This window comes from Rhincodon typus, chromosome 17 (assembly GCF_021869965.1).
Source record: "Rhincodon typus isolate 14 chromosome 17, sRhiTyp1.1, whole genome shotgun sequence".
NCBI lineage: Eukaryota > Metazoa > Chordata > Chondrichthyes > Orectolobiformes > Rhincodontidae > Rhincodon > Rhincodon typus.
The window spans coordinates 12475331-12496483 of NC_063348.1; the positions used below are offsets into that span (position 1 = coordinate 12475331).

Genomic DNA, 21153 nt, shown 5'->3' on the forward strand with positions numbered 1-21153 from the left:
AGGATTAGCTGTGTAGTAATCTTCTTGAAACTATAAATATCTCCAAAGGCTTTGTGGTTGTTATTCTTCAACTGATTTAACATTAATGAAAGTCCCCTAATGCATATAAAAATTTATAAGTACTCAGTGATTTCTCGCATCTTTTAGAATTGTTTCAAAATGCTTCATATTTGCTGAATTATATTTTACTCGTGATAGTGAATGTAGCAGTTGTTATGTTTACAGAAAGGCACATAGACCTTACTGTGACAAAAAGTCTTCTGTGGCCTCTGGTCAGTTAAAATTAGCTTTTGAATTTAATGCCTACATCTGAAGAAGTAAACCAGTTAGAAATTTTACTGGGAAATTTTACCAGATGGACAATTGGATGACTAGTGTTCATAAGTTTTACTTTTCAGGAGTTGTTCTTCGTATAAAAAAAAAATTGTCAATCAGACATGGGTGAATTGTAAATTATTGTATTTTGTGATTTATACATAAGAAATATCTAAACCTATTCAAGTCATTTTTAAAACATTCACCAACACATTGGCATAATTGGGTGTAGCTTGTGGCTGTCATTTCATATTGAAATATAATTTTGGTATCAAGGTGTTGGACAGTGAGAGAAGGAAGGAAGTTTATACCTAATAGAAAGCAGGTAAATTAGATGCCTGTGATAGTAGGGTGCAACCATTCTCCAAAGCAAGTAAAATATATTTGTAATTCAATACTTGTAGTGGAGAGAGAAAAGAAAAACCGTGGTATTTTCTGCAAATCCCAAAACTAGAAATGCCATGTTGAATTCACTTTTTGGAAATTAATACCAAACCATAAGGAAGAAAAGTTAATACATAATTAAGCAACTTCTTTCAGTGGCATAGAATAATCCAGGTCATAATTAACGCATTTTGAGCTGTAGTACTGTGAATTGATTAAATGAACTAATAAGACAACTGTAATACTTTTCTATAAGATCTTTTTTCTTGAAAAGAAAGTGGAGCATGTCAGATATGTAACAACCTGATATAACTTGCAAGTTCATGTGTGTTGTGGAAGATCCCTGATATGTTGTTGCACTTTGGATGAATGTCTTCACTTCTCTGTAGTATTCGACCAAAGCTTTTTGCTGGTTCAATCGTCAACATTTCTCTTGAATTTTTTTCTGTATCTGCTTGCATCAGATCTTTTTACATTATGTACTGCTTTATTTTTTTCCTGTAGCCAGGTAGAGTGCCATAATGCTACTATGGAAGACTGCTAATGAGTTAATAAATTACACAATGTCCTAATGACATGTTTGTTTATATCAAATGTTTGTCTACTGCCATATACTTAGTTATTGATGCAAATGCTCTACATAAATATTTTAGTACTGTTCTTCCTACCTACAAAGAATAAATGTATCAACTCAGTAGTCTATGTGTTTGTGACAGTTTTCATTGTGACAAAAACACAGAATGCGAGGGGGATGTCCAATCTAAAAATTGAGGTTATTTATTTTTATGTTGTGTTAAAAATATATAAATAAATGGCCCTTCAGAATAATAGATGTGACCATCAACAATTATGACTTTCTAAGTAAATTCTCCAAAACGAATAAGGTGGCAAGCAGCAAGAAAAGAAGACTATTCTGCACTCATTCTTTTATGCTATTTATGATGGGACTAATAAATGTCTCATTGATTCATCACTTAATTATTAGTAGCTAATAAGTCTTATGGTAAGTGAGCAGTAGTTTTTTTCTGCCTTCTGTGGGCAGTGATCAATAAAATATTAACTTAAATGATACAGGCACATTTTTGGAGGAGCTATTTTGATTTGAACCACGAGGCAAGAAATGTTGCTAATAATCTGGTTTATACAAGGAGCCATTTCCTAATGTGATCTTTTGCATTTACTAATGTATTTATGCAATGCTACTGTTGAGTTTTGCTCACACCAAAACAAAAGAAAATAAAAAAAACTGGAAGTAATATCATACACCAGAGGAAGGAAGACTTTGACAGCTGTATTTCAGTTTCTGAGATTCTGCCGAAAGAAATGGAATGATGATGCCAAATGACAAAGGTAAGAAATTAAAATTTTTGTTTTCTTATTGAAATATTATGTTAATTTTGAGGAAATATTATGAAAATACATTTTACCTAATTCCAATCAAATATTTCAAAGCGACAAGTTATCTGTGGAAGCCACAACACACAATGGGAGACTGATATGCAGTTTATTATATTTTGGGATAAACTTCTAAATTGTATGAAACAAAGTTGTACCCTGGATTGTGAAGGATAAAAATTGTGAGTAGAATTATGGTCTACACATTTCAATTCCTCATTGTCTTTTCACATAAAAATTGGCTTAACTGAATTTTGCACCACGTGGTAGTAATATGCAGATTCTATTTATCTTTATTAAATCTTTTAACTGTCTGTAGTGAAGAAGCAGCTTTCATGATGTCGTAAGTTGGATAAAACTTCACTTAAGAATATAGGAACCCATGGGTTCGGAAAGGGCCATTGTAATCCATCTAACTGATAGCAAGGTTCCAAAAAAAAGCCTCTCTGTAAATGTCTCTTGCAACCTTTTCACGTTTTATGCCATAAAAGTACCTAGCTCCCCTTTGGATTTTCCTGCTTACATGCTTACATTGCCTCTGACCAATACAGTTTAAATTTTCATCAGGCTTTGTTTGAAATAACAAAGTCTAAACTGATCATTTTCTGTTCTCTGAGCTTGGAATTTTGACTCCTGGTTAGTTTATGATTATGTAAAGCAATTAGTTGGAATGTCAGTTATTTTGCTCAGATTCTGAACAGCTTTAATAGGACTTTCATTAACACAGATTTTTTTTTAGTCTCTCCTTATACCTGAGGTGTTTAATTTCCCACTATCCTTCACTTGATTTCCTCAATTGGCTCTTAGAGCTGTGGTAACCAGAACTGTGTACAGAACTGCTTCTGTTTCGTTATTTCATGCAAAGCAGGAATAGTTGGTTGGGTCAGCATTTATTGCCCATTCCTAATTGCATTTGAGAAGGTAGTGGTGGTGAGCTGCCTTCTTGAACTGCAGTGGTGTAGGGACAACAAACATGTACGCTGTTAGCAGGAAGAGTTTCACGATTTTCACCCAGTGCAATTGAATGGTGATATGATTCCTGTTCAGGATGATTTGTGGCTTGGAGGGGAAGTATAGTTGGTGGTGTTCCCAAGTATTTGATGCCCTTGGCCTTCTAGGTGGTAGAGGCCAAATTTTTGGAAGTTGTTGTTGAAGGAGCTTTGATGAGTTGTTGCAATGCATCTTTAAGATGGTACACTTTACTTTCACAATGCAGTGGTGCTGGAGTGAATGAGTATTGAAAGTGCTATTTAAGCTGGGTGCTTTGTCCTGGAGCTTCCTAAATATTGTTACTCATCCAGGCAAGTTGGCAGTATTCCATCACACTCTTGATTTGTGCTTTGTAGATTGTGGAAAGATATTGGGAAGTGAAGAGAAGAATTACACTGCCAAATTCAGAGTCTCTGACCCAATCTGGTAGCCACAGCATTTAGCTGGTTTGATTCACTTTCTGGTTAATGGTAGACCCAGGGTGTTGAAAATGGGGCATTCTGTGATGGTCATGTCATTGAACAAGAAGGGGCAATGACTGAATACTGTCTTAGTGGAGATGGTTATTGCTCAGCATTTGTGTACGGTGGATATTACTTTCCACTTAGATGCACAAGCCTGGATGTTATCCAGGTCTTGCTGCATATGCACGCAAGCTGCTTCACAATCTGAGGAATTGTGAATGGCACTGAACATTGTGGAATCACAGCCAAATCTGGACATCCACACCAATGACCTTTTAATGGAGGGAGGTAATTGATGAAGCAGCTGAAGATGGCTGGTTCTAGGGCACTACCCTGAGGAACTCCTGTGATGATGTCCTGTAATTAAGATGATTGAGCTTCAACAAACACAGCCAACTCCCTTTGTATGAGTTATGACTTGAGCTAACTCGGAGTCTTCCCTGATTCTCAAATTGCTCTTTGCAGATTCCGTGTTGCTCCCTTTAAGGAATTACACTGGTGTCCTTGCAGGTGAAACTTGTTCTTTGTTACATGAGGTTTCTTGTTAAATTAATTTGGCTTTGTCTAGAACAAAAATGAGATTCATATAATTGTTTTTGGACTGTAGGGCATCACAGAGCAATGAGTCCCTGAAACGTTATGGTGTTGACACATTTGTTATGGAAATCACAGGTTTAAATCAATTTCCTATTTGTTGAGTTTACGATCAAATTGTCTCTTTGGGGCAAGAGAAAAAGCAAAGGAAAAGTACTGTACCAAAAGGAGAGAGGGTTAAAAGGTGGTGCTCAAATATTTCTTAGAAACCATTTATGTATAGTTGTGGTCTTACAGTATCAATTTTCTTTCTAGTGCACTTCACTGAATTATGGAAAATTTTTTCACTTTGCATTTTGTGACAGTACTAAGTAGTCTTTAGTCGAGCAGAAAAGAAATCAGTACCAAATACTGGAAGTAAAAACAAGGAAACTTTTCTTTTTAAATTTTCATTTAATTGCAGATGTAATATCTGATCTGGCTTTGGGTCCTCTGAGAACTGTTAGTGACCACATCCCAATATTTTTTGTGGAAATTACAGTGCCTAGAATTTTAATCAAAAACAAAATTGACCGAATGTTACAATGTGGTATGATTCTGCCTTGTGCCTGTGCTTTCTTTTCTGTTGAAATACTGAGGAGTTAAATCAAGTAGCAAGACCATTAAGATTGGTGACACCAGAAGGCAGTTTAGCAATACTTCTGTTATATACCTAATAGCAGCTTGCATGAAATTTCGAACAAAGATTTTGTTATGGGAATAGAGCAGGATTAGACGAGAGAACTTAATGTACATGTTGCAAAGATAAATTTCTTCTAAATGAGAGGATTTTAATAATTTTCGGTATCAGCTATTCTTTACTTCTGCACATAAGGGAACTCTTGCCAAGTGATATCAGTTGCAGTACAAGCTAAGTGCATTTTTCTTTATATTTTATAAAGCAGTGTGAGGAAGAATGCATTTTGCATAAATCTAAAACAGAATGTCATTTTGTCTAGACCCTCTACCCTGCAAACCGCAACTTCTCTTTGGATGTCACTTCTTGAAGAGCTTCAAACTTCTACATCACTGACCATACAGATCTGAGCAGTACTTGGAGTGTGTGCGAGATAGTTTTCATTCAGTATGTTGAGGAGCTAACTAGAGAAAAGGCCATCCAATCTGGGTATTGTATCACACAGAAGGAATAATTGACAGTCTAGTTGTGTGTGGACTTTAGGGTGAAGTGAACGCAATAAGATAGAAGTCTTCATTAAGATGGAGTGTTCTAAGACTAGGGTTCTGAATTTAAATACAGGAAATTACGATGGTATGAGGCATGAGATAGCTATGATAAATTGCAGATCATTAATTTAAAGGGATATGATTAAATAGACAATGGCAAACATTTAAAGAGTGCATGGATGAACTGCAAAAGTTATTCATCCCAGTCTGGCATAAAAATTAAATGGGAAAAGTGGTCAAACCATGGCTAACGAGACAAATTAAGGATAGCATTCAATCCAGGACAGAAGCATCCTGATTGGCCAAAAAAGGACACAGACCCGAGGTTTGGGTATAGTTTAGATCCTAGTTAAGGAAGACAAAGAGACTAATTAAGAGGGGGGAAAATAGAGTATGAGAGAAAGCTTGCAGGAAACATACAGACTGATAGAAAAAGCTTCTTTAGGTATGCTAGGAGAAAAAGATTAGTAAGGATGAATATAAAGCTCCTACATTAGAAGCAGGGGTATTTATAATAGAGAATAGAGATGACAAACCAATTAAATACATACTTTTCTGTCCTTACAAAGGAGGACATTGATCATGTCCCAAAAATATGGTGGAACACAGAGCCTAACGGGAAGGATGAATCGAAAGAAGTTAATATTAGTAGAGAAATGGTGTTGGGGAAACTTAATGGAATTAAAGTCATATGAATCCCCAGGGCCTGATAAGGTTCATCCCAGAGTACTTGAGGAAGTGCCCCCAGAAATAGCAGATTGCTAGTGGTCGTCTTCCAAAATTCTAATAACTCTGTGACTGTTTATATGGATTAGAGGGAAGCTTACGTAACGCAAGTCTTTAACAAGGGAGACAGAGAGAAACAGTGAATTATAAACCATTTAGCTTGATATTGGAATAATTGACAGTCTAGTTGTGTGTTGGCCCTTAGGGAAGAGTGAACACAGCAAGATGAAATTCTTCATTAAGATAAATCATGACTTAGTTGCTTCTGAGACTTGAGTCTTGAATTTAAATAAAGGAAATTATGATTCTATGAGGCATGAGCTAGCTATGATAAATCAGGGATTGTTATTTAAAGTGAAAACAATAGATAGGCAATATCAAACATTTAAAGAGCGTATGGATGAACGGCAAAAGTTATACATCCCAGTCCTCGTGGAGAAAATGCTAGAGTCCAGTGTAAAAAATGTAATAGCGGAGCATTTGGAAGATAGTGGCAAGATCAGAGAGAGTCAGCCTGGAAGGAGAAGTCATGCTTGACCAATCTGCTGGAATTTTTTGATGATGTAACTAGTAGAGTGGATAAGGGGGAGCCAATGGACGTGGTTCACTTGGATTTTCAGAAGGCTTTCAATAATTTCCCATTTAAAAGATTAGCATTCAAAATTAAAGCACATAGGATTGGGTGTTCTGCACTGAAATGGAGAGAGAACTGGCTGGCAGACATGAAATAAAGCGAAGGAATAAATGCTTCATTTACTGACTCATAGTCCCCCAGGTATCATTGCTTGGACCTCAACTATTCACAACGTATATTAATAATTTAAATGACAAAACAATGTGTCATATCTCCAAGTTTGCAAATGACACAAACCTGGTTGTGAGAGTGAACTGTGAAGATGATGCAGAGAAGCTTCAGTGTGATTTGGGCAAGTTAATAAGTGGACAGATGCATGACAGATGCAGTATAATGTGGATCCGCCTTGGTAGCAAAAACAAGCAGATTATTATCTGAATGGCAATAGGTTGTGAAAGGGTTTTGGCAGGGGGCCAGTTGCTGAAAGTAAGCATGTAGGTGTAGCAGTGGTGAAGAAGGCAAATTGTATGTTGGCCTTCAAAGAGAGAGGATTCAAATACAGGAGCAGGAATGTCTTGCTGCAATCGTACAGGACATTGCTAAGACCACACCTGCAGTTTTGGTCTTCTCTCAGAGGATGGATGTTCTGCATATTAAAGAAATGCAAAGAATGAAAGAATTTACCAGACTGGTCCTGCCAACCCAGGAATCAATGTGCAGGGAGAGACTAGATCGGTTAGGACTAAATTCAGTCAAGTTTGGAAGAATGAGGGGGGATCTCATAGAAACCTATAAAATTCTAACAGGATTAAACAGGGTGGATTCAGGATGTTCCTGATGACTGGGGAAATCAGAATCTGGGGTCACAGTCTAAGGATACAGGGTAGGCCATTTAAGATTGATTTGAGGAGAAATTTCTTCATCCAGAGTGTGGTGAGCCTGTGGAATTCTCTGCCATAGGAAAATGTTGAGGCTAAAATATTGAAGCTTTTCAAGAAGCATGTACATATAGTTGTAAGGACTGAGAAATTGAAGGATATGGCAAGAAAGCAAGAATAGGGTGCTGAGTAGGATGATTAGCTATGATCATATTGAGTGGCAGAGCAGATTCAAAGGGCCCAATGGCCTACCTCGATGGTCTATGTTTAATATTGCTGCACACACAGTGGCCAGTGAAGATGAATAAGCCAAACTAGCTCATTGTCTTGAATACCAGATTAAAATTGATAGAACTGAGCAAGTAAATGCAGGTAGCAAATGACACACTGACTGTAAAGCAGAAAACTTACTGAGAATGCTCTTGTAATGATTAAGACACCATTTCGTGTTATTTCAGCTTTATTTGTCTTAAGGTTCACTAGTTCCAAGTTGATGACTATGTAAAAGTGAAAATAAAACTTGCTTCATTTAGATGTGTTATTATGCTTCCTCGGTTTTGTGTCAGTGACATTTTTGGACTCTGCATTTATCGCAAATGAAAATTATTTGAATTATAAAAATTATACTGATTTTGTTTCAAAAGGGAGACGGGAATTGTACTGAAAGCAGATTGTTAAAACCTGCTTGTCCTTCTCTGCTCTGTAAGAATAAAATGTCTCTAGCTAGTACCGTATTCCTGTTACTGGATGAGGTAATTTATGAGCAGTTACCTAAGTTCAGTAGTAGTGAGTTGCTGATCTAGGTTAGGCAGGATTTGCTTTATAAGCTGCAGATAAAAACAAATGCTTCACAGAACCATTCTTCCCTGTCCATACCTCAAAAATAAGAAAATAAAACCTATTTGTATCATAACTTTCCAAAGACGATGGGATTTATTTACCATACAACATTTGCATCTTACTTTTAAATTGTACTTTTATGTTAAATGTCCCTGTAGAACCACTAACAGGAATTGCAGTGTTCAGTGGCAGTAAATCAATCATACAGATAATTTTTTAACATTGTTGGAGTTTGATAATAACTCAAATAACATTAAGCTTAACGTTATTCTAGTATTGAAATGAATTTCAGTAATTAAAATCATAAACCTACTGATAATCTTTACATTTCTTACTCTCAGTACACACTTCCAAATGCTTTGCTGCTAGGTAACATTATCATGACATCGTCGTAATATCATAATAATGTTAGTAAGGTTTGAAGAGTGTTAGTAGCTTATGATGACTATTGAACAATGTTTTGATGTTTTCTAAAAATTACGTCATATTTCTTCTGTATTAGTTAGGTCTTCATCTCTTAATGATCGCTACAAACTATTCAAGTGGTCAGATCACCATTCGTAAGCAATTGCAAATCCTACTGCATGGTATGCCCTGCTGTAGGTTGAGAAAAATGTGAGTGTTTTTTAGTGGTAGTCTAAACAAAGTCCAAAAAACCTATAGTAACAATTCTTTCATATTTGTTTATACTTCACATTCAATTAATTGGCGATTGTCCTAAAAGCGGAAACTACCACTGTCTAAGATAGTAAATGTGTGTGCATCATGATCCTCCCTATTGCATGTTGTAAATAAAACTTCGCTCTGGATGTTGTACCTTGGTTCTTCTTATTTTCATCATTACTTGTAATTGTACTTATGTTTCTTGTGTCTTCAGTAATAGTTTCACACCAGGATTGAGTTGTTTTCATAGCCTGATCTGTAACCTTCTTCTAGGTATTTTTTAGGTTTGCTTTGTGACATTTTATAGCAGCATGGGCAGCGCAGTTGCTCAGTTGTTAGCACTACTGCCTCACAGTGCCAGGGCCCTGGTTCGATTCCACCCTTGAGCGACTCTCTGTGTGGAGTTTGCACATTCTCTCCATGTCACGTACGTTTCCTTCGGGTGCTCCTGTTTCCTCATACAGTCCAAAGGTGTACAGGTTAGGTAGATTTACCATGCTAAATTTCCCATTGTGTCTGGGGATGTGCAGGCTAGGTTGGTTAGCCATGGTAAATGCAGAGTTACAGGGATAGGGTAGGTGGTGTGGGTCTGGGTGGATGCTCTTCAGAGCTTTACTGTGGACTCGATGGGCCAAATGGCCTGCATCCACACTGCAGGGTTTCTATGATTCTGTGATATTGACGCGTAGCAATTGTTTTAAACGAGCACTTGTAAGTTTTGGTGCTGTAGCTTCTTTGCAAACATTGTGGCGAACATTTTGATGCTGACTTATTTTGGTTTTATGTCAAAGGCTGTAGATATCACAGTATAATTAATTAAAGCTCCCTTTGTTTTGATGGAACAATATTTGTCAGTGCTACCACAGTCCATTCCAAATCAGGAAGTTACCAAAACATTTAATACAAGTCTTATGCCCTGGACATAAGCAAAATATAAGAGAAAATTACCTTGCTTGGACTTTCACTGTCACACAATCATGAGCACCCTGGAGCAGAAATTCAAATCGTGGTCACCAATTCTTTCATTTTAACATTATCAAAAACCTCCACATTCCATAGTGAATGGTAGACATAGGCTAGGCAGTTTGAAATTGTAAGTGTAAATGACTAGGGGGAGACTTTGCTCAAAACTGATGCAGAAGAAAAAGGATAGGTAGATATTGATGATCAGGGATATAAGGAGGAGGTTGAACGCCTTGTAGAGGCCCAGATCAAGCTCAATTGGAGCAGCAGCAGGGGAGGAATGGCGTGAACCTGGGGGTGAACAGCAGCAACAGAGCTTCTGGGAAAAAAAAAACTTGTGGAGCATGGGCCCAGGTTGAGCTCAGTTAGACCAGCAGCAGGAGAGGAGTGCAGCAGATAGAATCTTTCACTGAACCCGGAAGTGGAGCTGTTGAGGTGACATCACTGTTGCCAAAGTGAGGCAGGGCAAGAGGATTGGCTGTTTAGGAACTAGTTTTAGAGACTGAATGAGTAGGAGCTGGAGGAAAACAAAATGTAAAGTCCTTTTTTAAAGTTGTTTGTAGTTTGTTAGGAATAGAGAGAGAGAGAGAAAATGCAAAATCTGCTATGGTCAGTAGTGGATAAGATTGGGTAATTGGTTGCTAGTTTACTGTCTGTAGTTGATAAGGTTCACAATGTCAGGAGAACTCAATCCCATGGAACAGTCCTCCTCTGCAGTATGTGGAAAATCAAGAACATGTCCAGTGTTCATGGTGACTACATATACAGGAAGTGCATTCAGCTACAGCTCCTGATAAACCACATGGAGTGGTTGGCGTTGAGAATAGACTCATTGTAGAGCATCCATAATAGATATTGTGGATAACATGCTTAGTGAACTGACTACACTACAAGTAAGGGCTACACGGGCAGAAAAGTGTTGGGTGACCAACAGGAAGACTTGTAAATGTCGGCAGGTAATGCAGGAGTCCCTGGTGGCCATTCTCTCTCAAACAGATATACGATATTGGATATTGTTGGGGGAGGATGGCCTCTCAGTGGAAAGCAGCAACAGCCAAGTTTGTGACACCATGGTCAGCTCTGCAGCAGGGGAGGAAAAAGGAGAACTTTAGTGATAGAGGACTCGATTGTAAGCGAAAACTGGCAGGTGGTTATATAGCAGCAAATGAGACTCTCGAATGATATGTTGCCTTCCTGGGGAGGAGATGACTTGGAGCGGCTGCACGTCATTCTGATGCGGGAAGGTGAACAGCCAGCAGTCATGGTACATGTTGGTGCCAACAACATGGGTTTAAAAAATAGTAAGGTCCTGCAACAGGAATTCAGATAGGGAGTTGATTAAAAAGGAAGAGTACTAACGTAATCTACAGATTACTTCCAGTGCCGTGCACTACTGTCTACAGGAATAGGAAGATAGGCCAGATTATGCATAGCTAAAGGGATGGTGTAGGAGGGAAAGCTTTAGATTTTTGGATCATTGAGACAGTTTCTGGGGTAGCTAGGACCTGTACAAGCTGGATGGGTTGCACATGAACTGGAAAGGTTTGCTTGCATTTTGGAGAGGTTTTAAACTAATTTGGCAGGAGGGTGGGTCACAGTGTCTCCCTCCTGGCATGACTCATTCAGTCTGTAAAGTTGGTTCCTAATCAGCCAATCTTCTTGCTTTGCCTCACTTTTTGAGCTGTGATTTCACAGAAGCCATCTAAGCAGACCTTAGAAATGAAAAAAGGGCTGATTACTTTGCAAGGATTAGGGTATGTGCCTCCCAACAGTCAGAGGTAGATAGAGGAACAAATATTAGGTAAATCACAAAAAGATATGAAAGAAACAGGGTCATAGTTACAGGGATTTCAACTTTGCTAGCATTAACTAGGGTTCCCGTGCTGTGAAGGGATTAGACAGGGTGGAAGTTTTAATGTGCATCCAGGAGAGCTTTTTGTGTCTGTATGTAAATAGTCTGAGTAGAGATGGGGCAAATGTAGACCTAATCCAAGGAATGAAGCCAGTCAAGTGGTTGAAGTTTCAGTTGGCAAGCATTTCGGGGACAGTGACCACAACTGTAAGTTTCAAAGTCATTATGGAAAGGGGTAAGGATGGTGCAGAAGTTAACTGTATAAATTGGAGAAGGCCAGTTTCAATATCAGTAGACAGGATCTGGCAAACATAGACTGGTAGCAGCTACTTGCAGGTTGGTCTAGATTTGAAAAGTGAGAGTTTTTTAAAAGTAGGATAGTGAGAATTCAGAGACAGCGTGTTCTTCTAAGAGTGAAGGGCAAGGGCAGCAAGTCCAGGGAACCCTTAATGCTGAGGGTTATTGAGAGATTGGTAAAGAGAAAGAAGGAAGCATATGTCAAGTAGAGTGCATAAAAAACAGGGGAGTCCCTTCAAAAGTATAGAGAGTGTAGGGAGTTAGGAGGGCAAAGAGGAAATACGTTTGGCAGGTGGGATCAAGGAAACCCCAAGGCATTTTATAATTGTATTAAGATTAACAGGATTACCAGGGGAAGAGTGAGACCTATTAGAGACAAAAGGGGCATCCTGTGCTTGAAGCCATTGGACATGGGTGAGGTCTTAGATGGATACTTCTCACCTGTGTTCACAGAGAAGTAAAACTTTGTAGTTGGGGATTTCATTTGGGATGGTGAGGTTCTACAGCATGTTAAGATTAATAAGGAGGAGGTATTAGATGTTTTAGTGGGCAAAACAGTACATAAAGTCCCAGGCCCTGATGAAATGTAGCCCAGGTTGCTAGGGGAGGCATTGGAGGAGATTGTTAGGGCTTTCGTGGATATATTTAATAGTTCGCTGATCACAGATGAACTGCCAGGTGACTAGAGGATAGCTAATGCACTCCTCTGTGCAAAGAGGGCAGCAGGGATGGGCCAGGTAATCACAGACCAGTTAGTCTGACGTCAGTAGTAGGGAAATTATTTGGAAAAGTTCAGATGGATAGGATTGATCAACAGTTGGAAAGGCAGGGATTGATCAGGGATAGTCAGCTTTGATTTGATAGAGGGAGGTTCTGTCTGACTACTTTGAGTTTTTTTGAAAAGGTCACTAAATGCAATGAGGAGGGTAGTGCAGTTGATGTTGTTTACATGGAATTCAGTAAGGCTTTTGACAAAGTCTCACAAAGAAGGCTGGCCCAAAAGGTAACAGCCCATGGGATCCAAGACAAGTTGATAAACTGGATCCAAAATTGGCTTACAGACATGAGTCAAAGGGTGATGGTGGAAGGTTGATTTTGTGATTGCAAGTCTGTGACCAGCGGTGTACCAGAGGGATTGGCACTGGGATTCTTGAAGATCGTTATGTATGTTAATGTCTTGGATATGGATGCAGAAGGTACAGTTAGTAAGTTTGCAGATGATACAAAAATTGGTGGTGTTGATAGTGAGGATGATGGTCTCCAATTACAGTCTGATATTGGTGAATTGGGCAGAGCAATGGCAGATCTTGACAAGTGCGAGGTGATGCTGTCTGGGAGGTCTAATAAGAGAAGGATATACACAATGAATGGCAGGTCCCTAAGGAGTACTGAGGATAAAGGGACCTTTGTGTACGAGCCATAGTTGTCTGAAAGTATCAACACAGATGGACAAGTGTGGGAAAGAAGGCAAGTGGAAGGTTAACCTTCATTAGCTGGGGCACAGAATATAGGAGCAAGCAAGTCTTGTTACGACTTTATAAAACATTGTTTAGGCCCAAGATGGAATACTGTGTGCAGTTCTGGTCACCACACTTTCAGAAGGCCGTGATTACACTGGAGAGAGTGCAGAGGAGGTTCACCAGGATGTTGCCTGGGATGGAAAGTCATGGTTATGAGCAGAGACTGATAGGCTAGGTTTGTTTTCCCAGGAACAGAGGAGGCTGAGGAGTGAGATCTGATTGAATTATATAAAATTATAAGAGGCATTGACAGAGTAGATTATGAGAATCATTTCCCCATGGCAGACCTGACTAATACCAGAGGGTGTGAGTTTAAAGAATATCTGAAAAAAAATGTTTTCACCCAGAGGGTGGTAAAAGTATGGAAGATTCTGCCTGAGAGGGTGGTGGAGGCAGGTACTCTTGCAACATTTAAAAAGCATCTGAATGAGTACTTAAAAAGTCCAGGTATAGTAAGCTATGGGCCAAGTGCAGGTAAATCGAATTACTGTAGTTTGGTGTTTGTTGCTCAGGGTAGCTGTGGTGTGCTGAAGGGCCTGTTTCTGTGTTGTATGATTCTATGACCCTGACTGTGATTGGAGCCATGAAAGTAAAGAGGCTGCTTTAGATGCTGTGATCAATAAGGGGGAGGGGGATGCATTAATATAGGTAAATTCAGATTAGACGTGAGAAAACGTTGAAAGATGATGGTGCCAGAATATGTCATACCAAAGAAGGCAACCTGCTATGGATCAATAATATAGGATGCAAGATTAGCAGGTGCAGATTGGTTAGGAAAAGTAAATAATGTGAATTAAACATGATCAATTGGCTTAATGGCTTTTGCTAATACTATACCTCATGTTTTTCACTCACATATGTAATTAATATTAACATAAACGCCTAAAGCAATTGAATCTTCTTGGAGTTTCTCCAGTTCGCCAATTGTAGCTTCGGCTAATGCTCATTAGAAACCCTGTTTACATGTGTAAATGAGGTTTGTATTGAACCTTACATTAACTGACGGAACAGGTGAAGCTCTACCTCATTGAAGTAAAGCTCATCACTGCCGTTGAAACAATTTGAGGTTGATTGCCTGAAGACGGAAGTGCTGCCCAGTATCAGTCCGCAATGAAAAAAATTCTTTTTCAGAGTTAAATTGAGGATGTTCCAGATGTCTTTCATAAACAATGGAATATGAAAAAAAAAACCCGAGCATAGGTGTCTTGATCAGTTATACATTTGATTAACCCTTTGCATTATAAAATAAATCAGGTTACCTTTCAGGAGAAGTGGTTGCCATTATAATAAAAGCAATATATTACAAATACAGGGGACCTGAAATAAAAACAGAACGTGCTGGAGAAACTTCAGGATTGTCAGCATCTGTGGCAAGAGAAACCAAGTTAACATTTTGAGCCCAATAAAACTTCTCTAATTACCATTCTTATTTTCTTATTATTATACTTAGTTCAAATGATTCAAGCAGGACATTAGCAAATAATGAGGAAAAAGCTCCTTCCACATGGTAAATTCATTACCACAAAGTCTGGAAAACTCTCAGGAAAGTCAACTTACATTCACTGTAAAACTAAAACTAAAATTGCTCACAGGAAAGTTAGATTTGTGACCTGCTGTATCTGAACCACAACAGAATTGTGGCGAATGTCGCATTGATCCAAAATATCCAGTGCACCAGCCTAAAGTGGGAATTAGGTTCCTTAAATATGCAAATTTGGGTCTTATAAAGCTGAAGTACGAATGTGCAAAACTTGCAATTCTGCATTTTGTCTAGTTCTGCCAGTCACCTCGAAGGAACCATCAGAATTTACTCAAAAAGTTGTCCAGTAGATTTTTTTAGAACTCCTGGATCCATAACAAGACAGCAGCATGCTTATGACATATTTGTGGACATCTCATGAGATTGCCGCTGCCCCACTTTGCCCCTGAAATCACTGACCAGCAAATGTCACTCCTCCATCTGCAGACGTAAATGGACTGGTACAAAGAATGATCAGTTCTTCAATTTGTGACAAGTTTGGGTGCAAAATAAATTTTGTCCCTGCCTCTTCCTGTTACTGAACATAATGCAACAGTTTGTGATTCGGTGGGTTATTTTGGTTACAATATTATGCAAGTTATTTTCTTCAGAGAAATGTTTTTGTAGTGAATTATTCCTCAAGATAGTCAGTAGGTGCTTTTGTTATGGTGGTCTGACCATGGCAGAATTTAAAACTCTCCTTATATCAAGAATAGCCTTTTAATGGAGGAAAGCCTCTACCTCTCCTATTATTCCACTGTCTGAATAGGCAGCTTAATTTTATATGTGGAATTCTCCTACATAGCTATATCATCCAAAGCATTGCCTCAAACCATTCACTCAACAATGCAATTTTCAACAAAAGCAAATGTTATATACAATAGTTATTTATTTCCTTTAATTAAAAGAAATGTTCCAAGTTACCTTCCATTCACCTTATAAAGCAAAACTAGATCTGAGCCACATTGAGAAGACAGCCAAAAGCTGTTTCAAAGCGGTAGGTTTTAAGGAGTATCTTAAAGTGAGAGAGAGAAGGAGAGTGTTGGAGAGGTTTCAGGTGGGATTTTCAGATGTTGAGGCTTAGGACGCTAAAGGCATTGCCACCAATGGTGGAGCAACGGAAATTGGGGATGCTGAAGATGCTAGAATTAGATGAGTCTAGATACCTTGGATGGTTTTGGGTTTGGAGATTTTAAAGATAGTTGCAATTTTAAGGTCATGAAAGGATTTGAAAACAAAGTTGAAAATTTTAAAACAAGGTTGTTATTGACTAGGATACAAGATAACATTTTTGCATCCAAATCCTTAGGCAATGTTTAGAGATTAGTCTAACAGTGCAAAAACTCTCATTATATCTGATACTATCTAAACAGTGATGTGTTTCATTAAATTGCTTTAACTTAGATGATTGTCAGTCTGAGCAGATTGAGTTTCTCAGGAAAACAAATTTTTAATTTGTTGTGAGAAAGCTCCATTGTAGCTGGAGTGGGATTTCGTGTTTTTAGATGCTAGCTCCATGGGTTGAATTTAATGCCTTTCCAAAGGCAGGTTTGAGTGTTTTTTGGAGCCATGTATTCAAGTGGGAAGGTGGTTGGTGGGAACCCTGTGGTCTTACTATCTCTGCCCCGATTAAATGGGGGGTGGGTTGTCTCATGGCCGCTGTTTCATCTTGCTGCCTATCCAGGCCATTAAAGGGCAGTTAATACTTAAGGGTCTCATCCTGCCACCATTGGCGTTCATCCTAACAGCAGTGGGAGACTTGTCACATGGGAAACTTGAAAGAATTAGGTTTCCAGGTGAGGGCAGATACTTTGTTCATTCAAAGGTGGTACAGTGGCTGACTGTGGAATCTGCCACTGGAAAGGGCACTCAGTGCTTTAGCTGTTGTCTCTCACCCTCTGCAACAGTGACTCTGTCCTATCATCATTCACATGTGAATCTTGCTGATTCAGTCCCTTGCTGATCTTAGGACTCCCTGCTGGTAACTACTACGGCTCCCACTGTGGCATTCACCTGCAGTGCCTGCTCCTGATCTTTGATGAACTTGCAGCTCTCAAGAACGGGATTTCTGCTTCTGAGGTCTTGATTCTGTGGAAGATCTGCTCCTGGCTGAAGGCACTTAATACCTTGGGCCTTTGAATGGAGGAAGTTATGGTTTCTGGATGTCTGTTGAGCTGGCATGACTCTCATTGTCTACATTAAGTATCTCCCTATATATTTTGTTGCAGTATGTATTACCGTACGGTCGTGTACCTTGAATGCTTTATCCTTTTACCAGGATTGAAGCACAGTACAATATATGGATTATAAACCTGGTAGTGGCATTGTGAATGTCTGAATCTTAAACTCTTGAAAACAAGTCATATCTGCTTATCATTAGCCATCTAGTATTGTCATGTGTGAGAACAGAAGGAATGTTTGATGTCATTTCCAAGTCAATTTTACTAAACCTTAAATAAATCACCTGCAGCTAGAATGTACTACTTCTTGCTAATTATTTGACCTCCTAGTGCCATGCAGTTTAATATGGAAATTACTATTTTTGTATTGTAAACATTACCTGTTGTAGATAGCTTAATAGTTGTGCTTTTCATGCCTGGAAGAAATGCAGGGCATTACTCTTAGAGGATTAATCTATTTATTAAGATGATTAATACATTATGCATTTTTTTTATTTGTCGAGGAAAAGCCAGGTTGAAGTGCTTAGTACTGTCAATAGATTCAAAGTAGAAACATGGTTTTCGATGGGCTGACCCCCCATGACTAGAAGAAATTGTGCACCAGAAAGATAGCCTGCAAGTGAACATAGAGTAAAGGATATTTTGTCAAGGTTAAGAGTTTGATGGGTGTTTTTGGGAAGGGAGGAAACTATATTTGCCCCCCAAAAGTAATAGGAAGTTCACACTTCCATACATGGCATTTTCCTTTTTCTCTCTCTTTTAATATGTTTAGTATTGTTTTTAAATACAGCCTATGTGTTCCAACAAAAGAGATACTGTCTACTCTGCACAAATAATAAATAATACTTAGAAATATAGCAGTCTACTTTTCAGTGACTTGTTTATCATTGTACGACAATAGTTTTTAATTAATTATTCCCTTATAATCATTGATTTTGATGCGATTAACTTGTGTTTTACTTTTTAAGTTCCTTCTGTGGCTACATTTGCCTTTCTGGAAAATCTTGTCCAGTACTACAGACTATATCTCTTGCAATCAGATGTTGGAGAAGAAGGAAGCACTCTGGTACCTGTGGTACCAGACCACCACCAACAACCTTTAAAGGACAAGGTTCAACACCATTATTCTCAACATCATTCTCATCACCCACCAACACAACAACAGTATCAAACTCAGCATGCAGAAGAGCAACAACCAGTGGATCAGCAGGGTTCAGAATCTCAACAGGCACAACAAATGTGTTCAGAACCTGAGCTTAAGGTTGAACAATGTGATGAAATTCCAGAACAGCAGCATAACCAACAATATTACCCAGAGCGACCAAATCACCAATATCAGCAGAAAACAATCAAAGAGCAGCTCTGTGACGTACCACAAAATAGCAACCAACATCAGCAACAGCTTCCACTGAATTCAAACCAAATGACACAACTCCAGCAACAGTCACCACATCAATTAACTCTCCTGCAGCAACAATCGCCACAATTGCCACAACTCCATCAGCAGTCACCACATCAGTTGCCACAACTCCAGCAGCAGTCTCCAGATCAATTGTCACAACTCCAGCAACAGTCTCCAGATCAATTGCCACAACTCCAGCAACAGTCTCCAAATCAATTGCCACAACTCCAACAACAGTCACCACACCAATTACCACAGAAGCAGCAGGCATCCCCCCACCAAATATCACAGCCCCAGCAGCATCTACCTGACCAGAAGTCATTTTTATGGCAGCAAGAAGACCTTCAGCCATTGCCTCAACCAGCACCGTGTCCTCAACGTTCACTTCATCAGCTTCCACAGTATCAATATCCTTCACTACAAGAGCCGCCACGTCTGCAACATAGGTTGCAGCCTTCGAATTTTGAAGATATATGTCGCAATCTGAAAGCAGTAGCTACTCGTAAACGTATGCGACAGAGCCAACCATCGGTAAGATTTATCTTTTTATATAAAATTAATCTTTATATTGATTATCTGCATTCAAATAAAAATAGCTAAATTATATCCGTTAGTTCACCAAAAACACCAAAGTGAAGCAGATTCAGGAGCTGTAAATATGATTTCAAAGGTTGAATCCACAGATTAAAGCTACTTTCCAGTCTTGGAAGGTAAACTGCATGAATGAATGGTGTGTAAGGTATTTACTTGAGATGTGGGGTGTATTTACTTTTGGGTAAGAGTGAGCAATGTTAAGGCCTTGTAGAGAGTGCAGAGGATATTATTAGAATAATGACAGAGGTGAGCGGCATGGTAGCTCAGTGGTTAGTACTGCTGCCTCTCAGCACCGGGGACCGGGGTTCAGTTCCAACCTCGGGCGATTATGTGAAGTTTGCATAGTTTGCATGTTTTGCACGGGTTTCCTCCAGGTGCTCCGGTTTCCTCCCAAAGGTGTGCAGGTTAGGTGGATTGACCGTGCTAAATTGCCCATATTGTCCAGGGAAGTGTAGGCTAGATGGATTAGCCATGGAAAATGCAGGGTTACAGGGATAGAGTAGGGGGGTGAGTTTAGGTGGATGCTCTTCGAAAGGTCAGTGCGGACTCGATGGACTGAATGGCCTGCTTCCACCCTGTAGGGGTTCTATGATTCTACGAGGGGCATTGGTTAGTTGAAAAGTCAAGAGAAGCTGAGATTGCTTCCATTAAGGCAGGAAAAGGAAAGGGAAAATTCAATAAAGTTGTTGATAGAGTACAAGAGGTGAAACTGTTTCCACTTGCAGGAGAGTTGGTAACTGAGGACATAGATTTAAGATCATCAGCAAAAGAACCGGAGGGATGTGAGAAATGTTATTATATAGCAAAGTATTATCATCCGTTATTTAATATTGAAAAGCTGGAGGCAGTTTGATAAAAGTGATCGAAAGCAAATTGCTGATGTATCTGAAAAAGAAAGATGTTCAAGACTGTGAGGAAAGAACAGGGGAGTCCAACTAATTGGATAAGGTTTTCAAAGGCCTGGCTTTTGCAGTCATGGAGATTCCGGGAACCTCCAAGTGGCAAACAGGGCCCAGATCTGTCGTCCTACCTCTGTTTCCAATGGTGCCTACCTTCATCAGGGCAGGACATAACTTCACATGTGGGAATACTGAATCTTGAATTATGCAAAGTTGAGTGTAAACAACGTAATTTTTCATGGGCCAAAGACCTTGTCCTGCAATGTGGGAGTAATTAATCTTGAGAAAAGCCATAAATACTTATGAATGGAATATAAGAAGTAGAACTATCGAGCTGTCAATTTATTTAAGTGACCAGCTCAGAAAAAGACCTTGTACCTGTGAGATGTGAAAAATCTGTTTCAGTTTTGATAGCCATTTGCTGGCTTAACCCTAAGTGCTTTCATTACAGCATTTTAGATGTGTGCCTGTTTTCTACTTGCTACTTTCATCAGATTGGGGTGGAGAGAGGGTTTTCTGTTCTATTTGATTGACAGTTCCAAGAAGTTATTAAAGGATTAGCTGTCTTTGATGTGGAGATATGAACTCGAGTCAGATTTGTTTTGATAAGTAATTAAGCACTTACATGAGTGGGATTGTTTTTTATTTTGTGAGCTATATATTTTGAACTTTATATCATCTCAGTATGTTTCCTGAGGTTTGCTCATGGGTGTATTGCTTTGAAGGGTATAAAGACAAAGGATAGTGAATCCTGAATTGACATAGAGGCTAAAAGGGGCCATCACAATTGGGTGGGGAGGCATGAGCTTGCATATATGAACATGGGAGGTAGGTGGGAATGTGAGGTGATTTGAGGGATGGGAGCTAAAGGCGCTAAAGTTTATGAAACCCCAGAGATGGAAGGTGAGCCTTTTGAACAGTCTCCTTCGGCACCTGGCAG

At 39.0% G+C, this 21153-nt stretch overlaps 1 protein-coding gene across 6 annotated transcripts in view; it reads left to right on the plus strand.

Annotated features, from left to right (window-relative positions):
- The window catches only part of prdm11 (PR domain containing 11), a 153046-nt gene that overhangs the window by 70423 nt on the left and 61470 nt on the right, over positions 1-21153 (plus strand). The window contains exon 9 of one of the 6 annotated variants that reach the window (XM_020511736.2): positions 18287-19251. The exons of the other annotated variants lie outside the window; for them this stretch is intronic. Within the exon in view, the coding sequence (XP_020367325.1) occupies positions 18287-19251 (965 nt within the window). The remainder of the gene's footprint in view (positions 1-18286; positions 19252-21153) is intronic. 6 annotated transcript variants of the gene reach the window in all.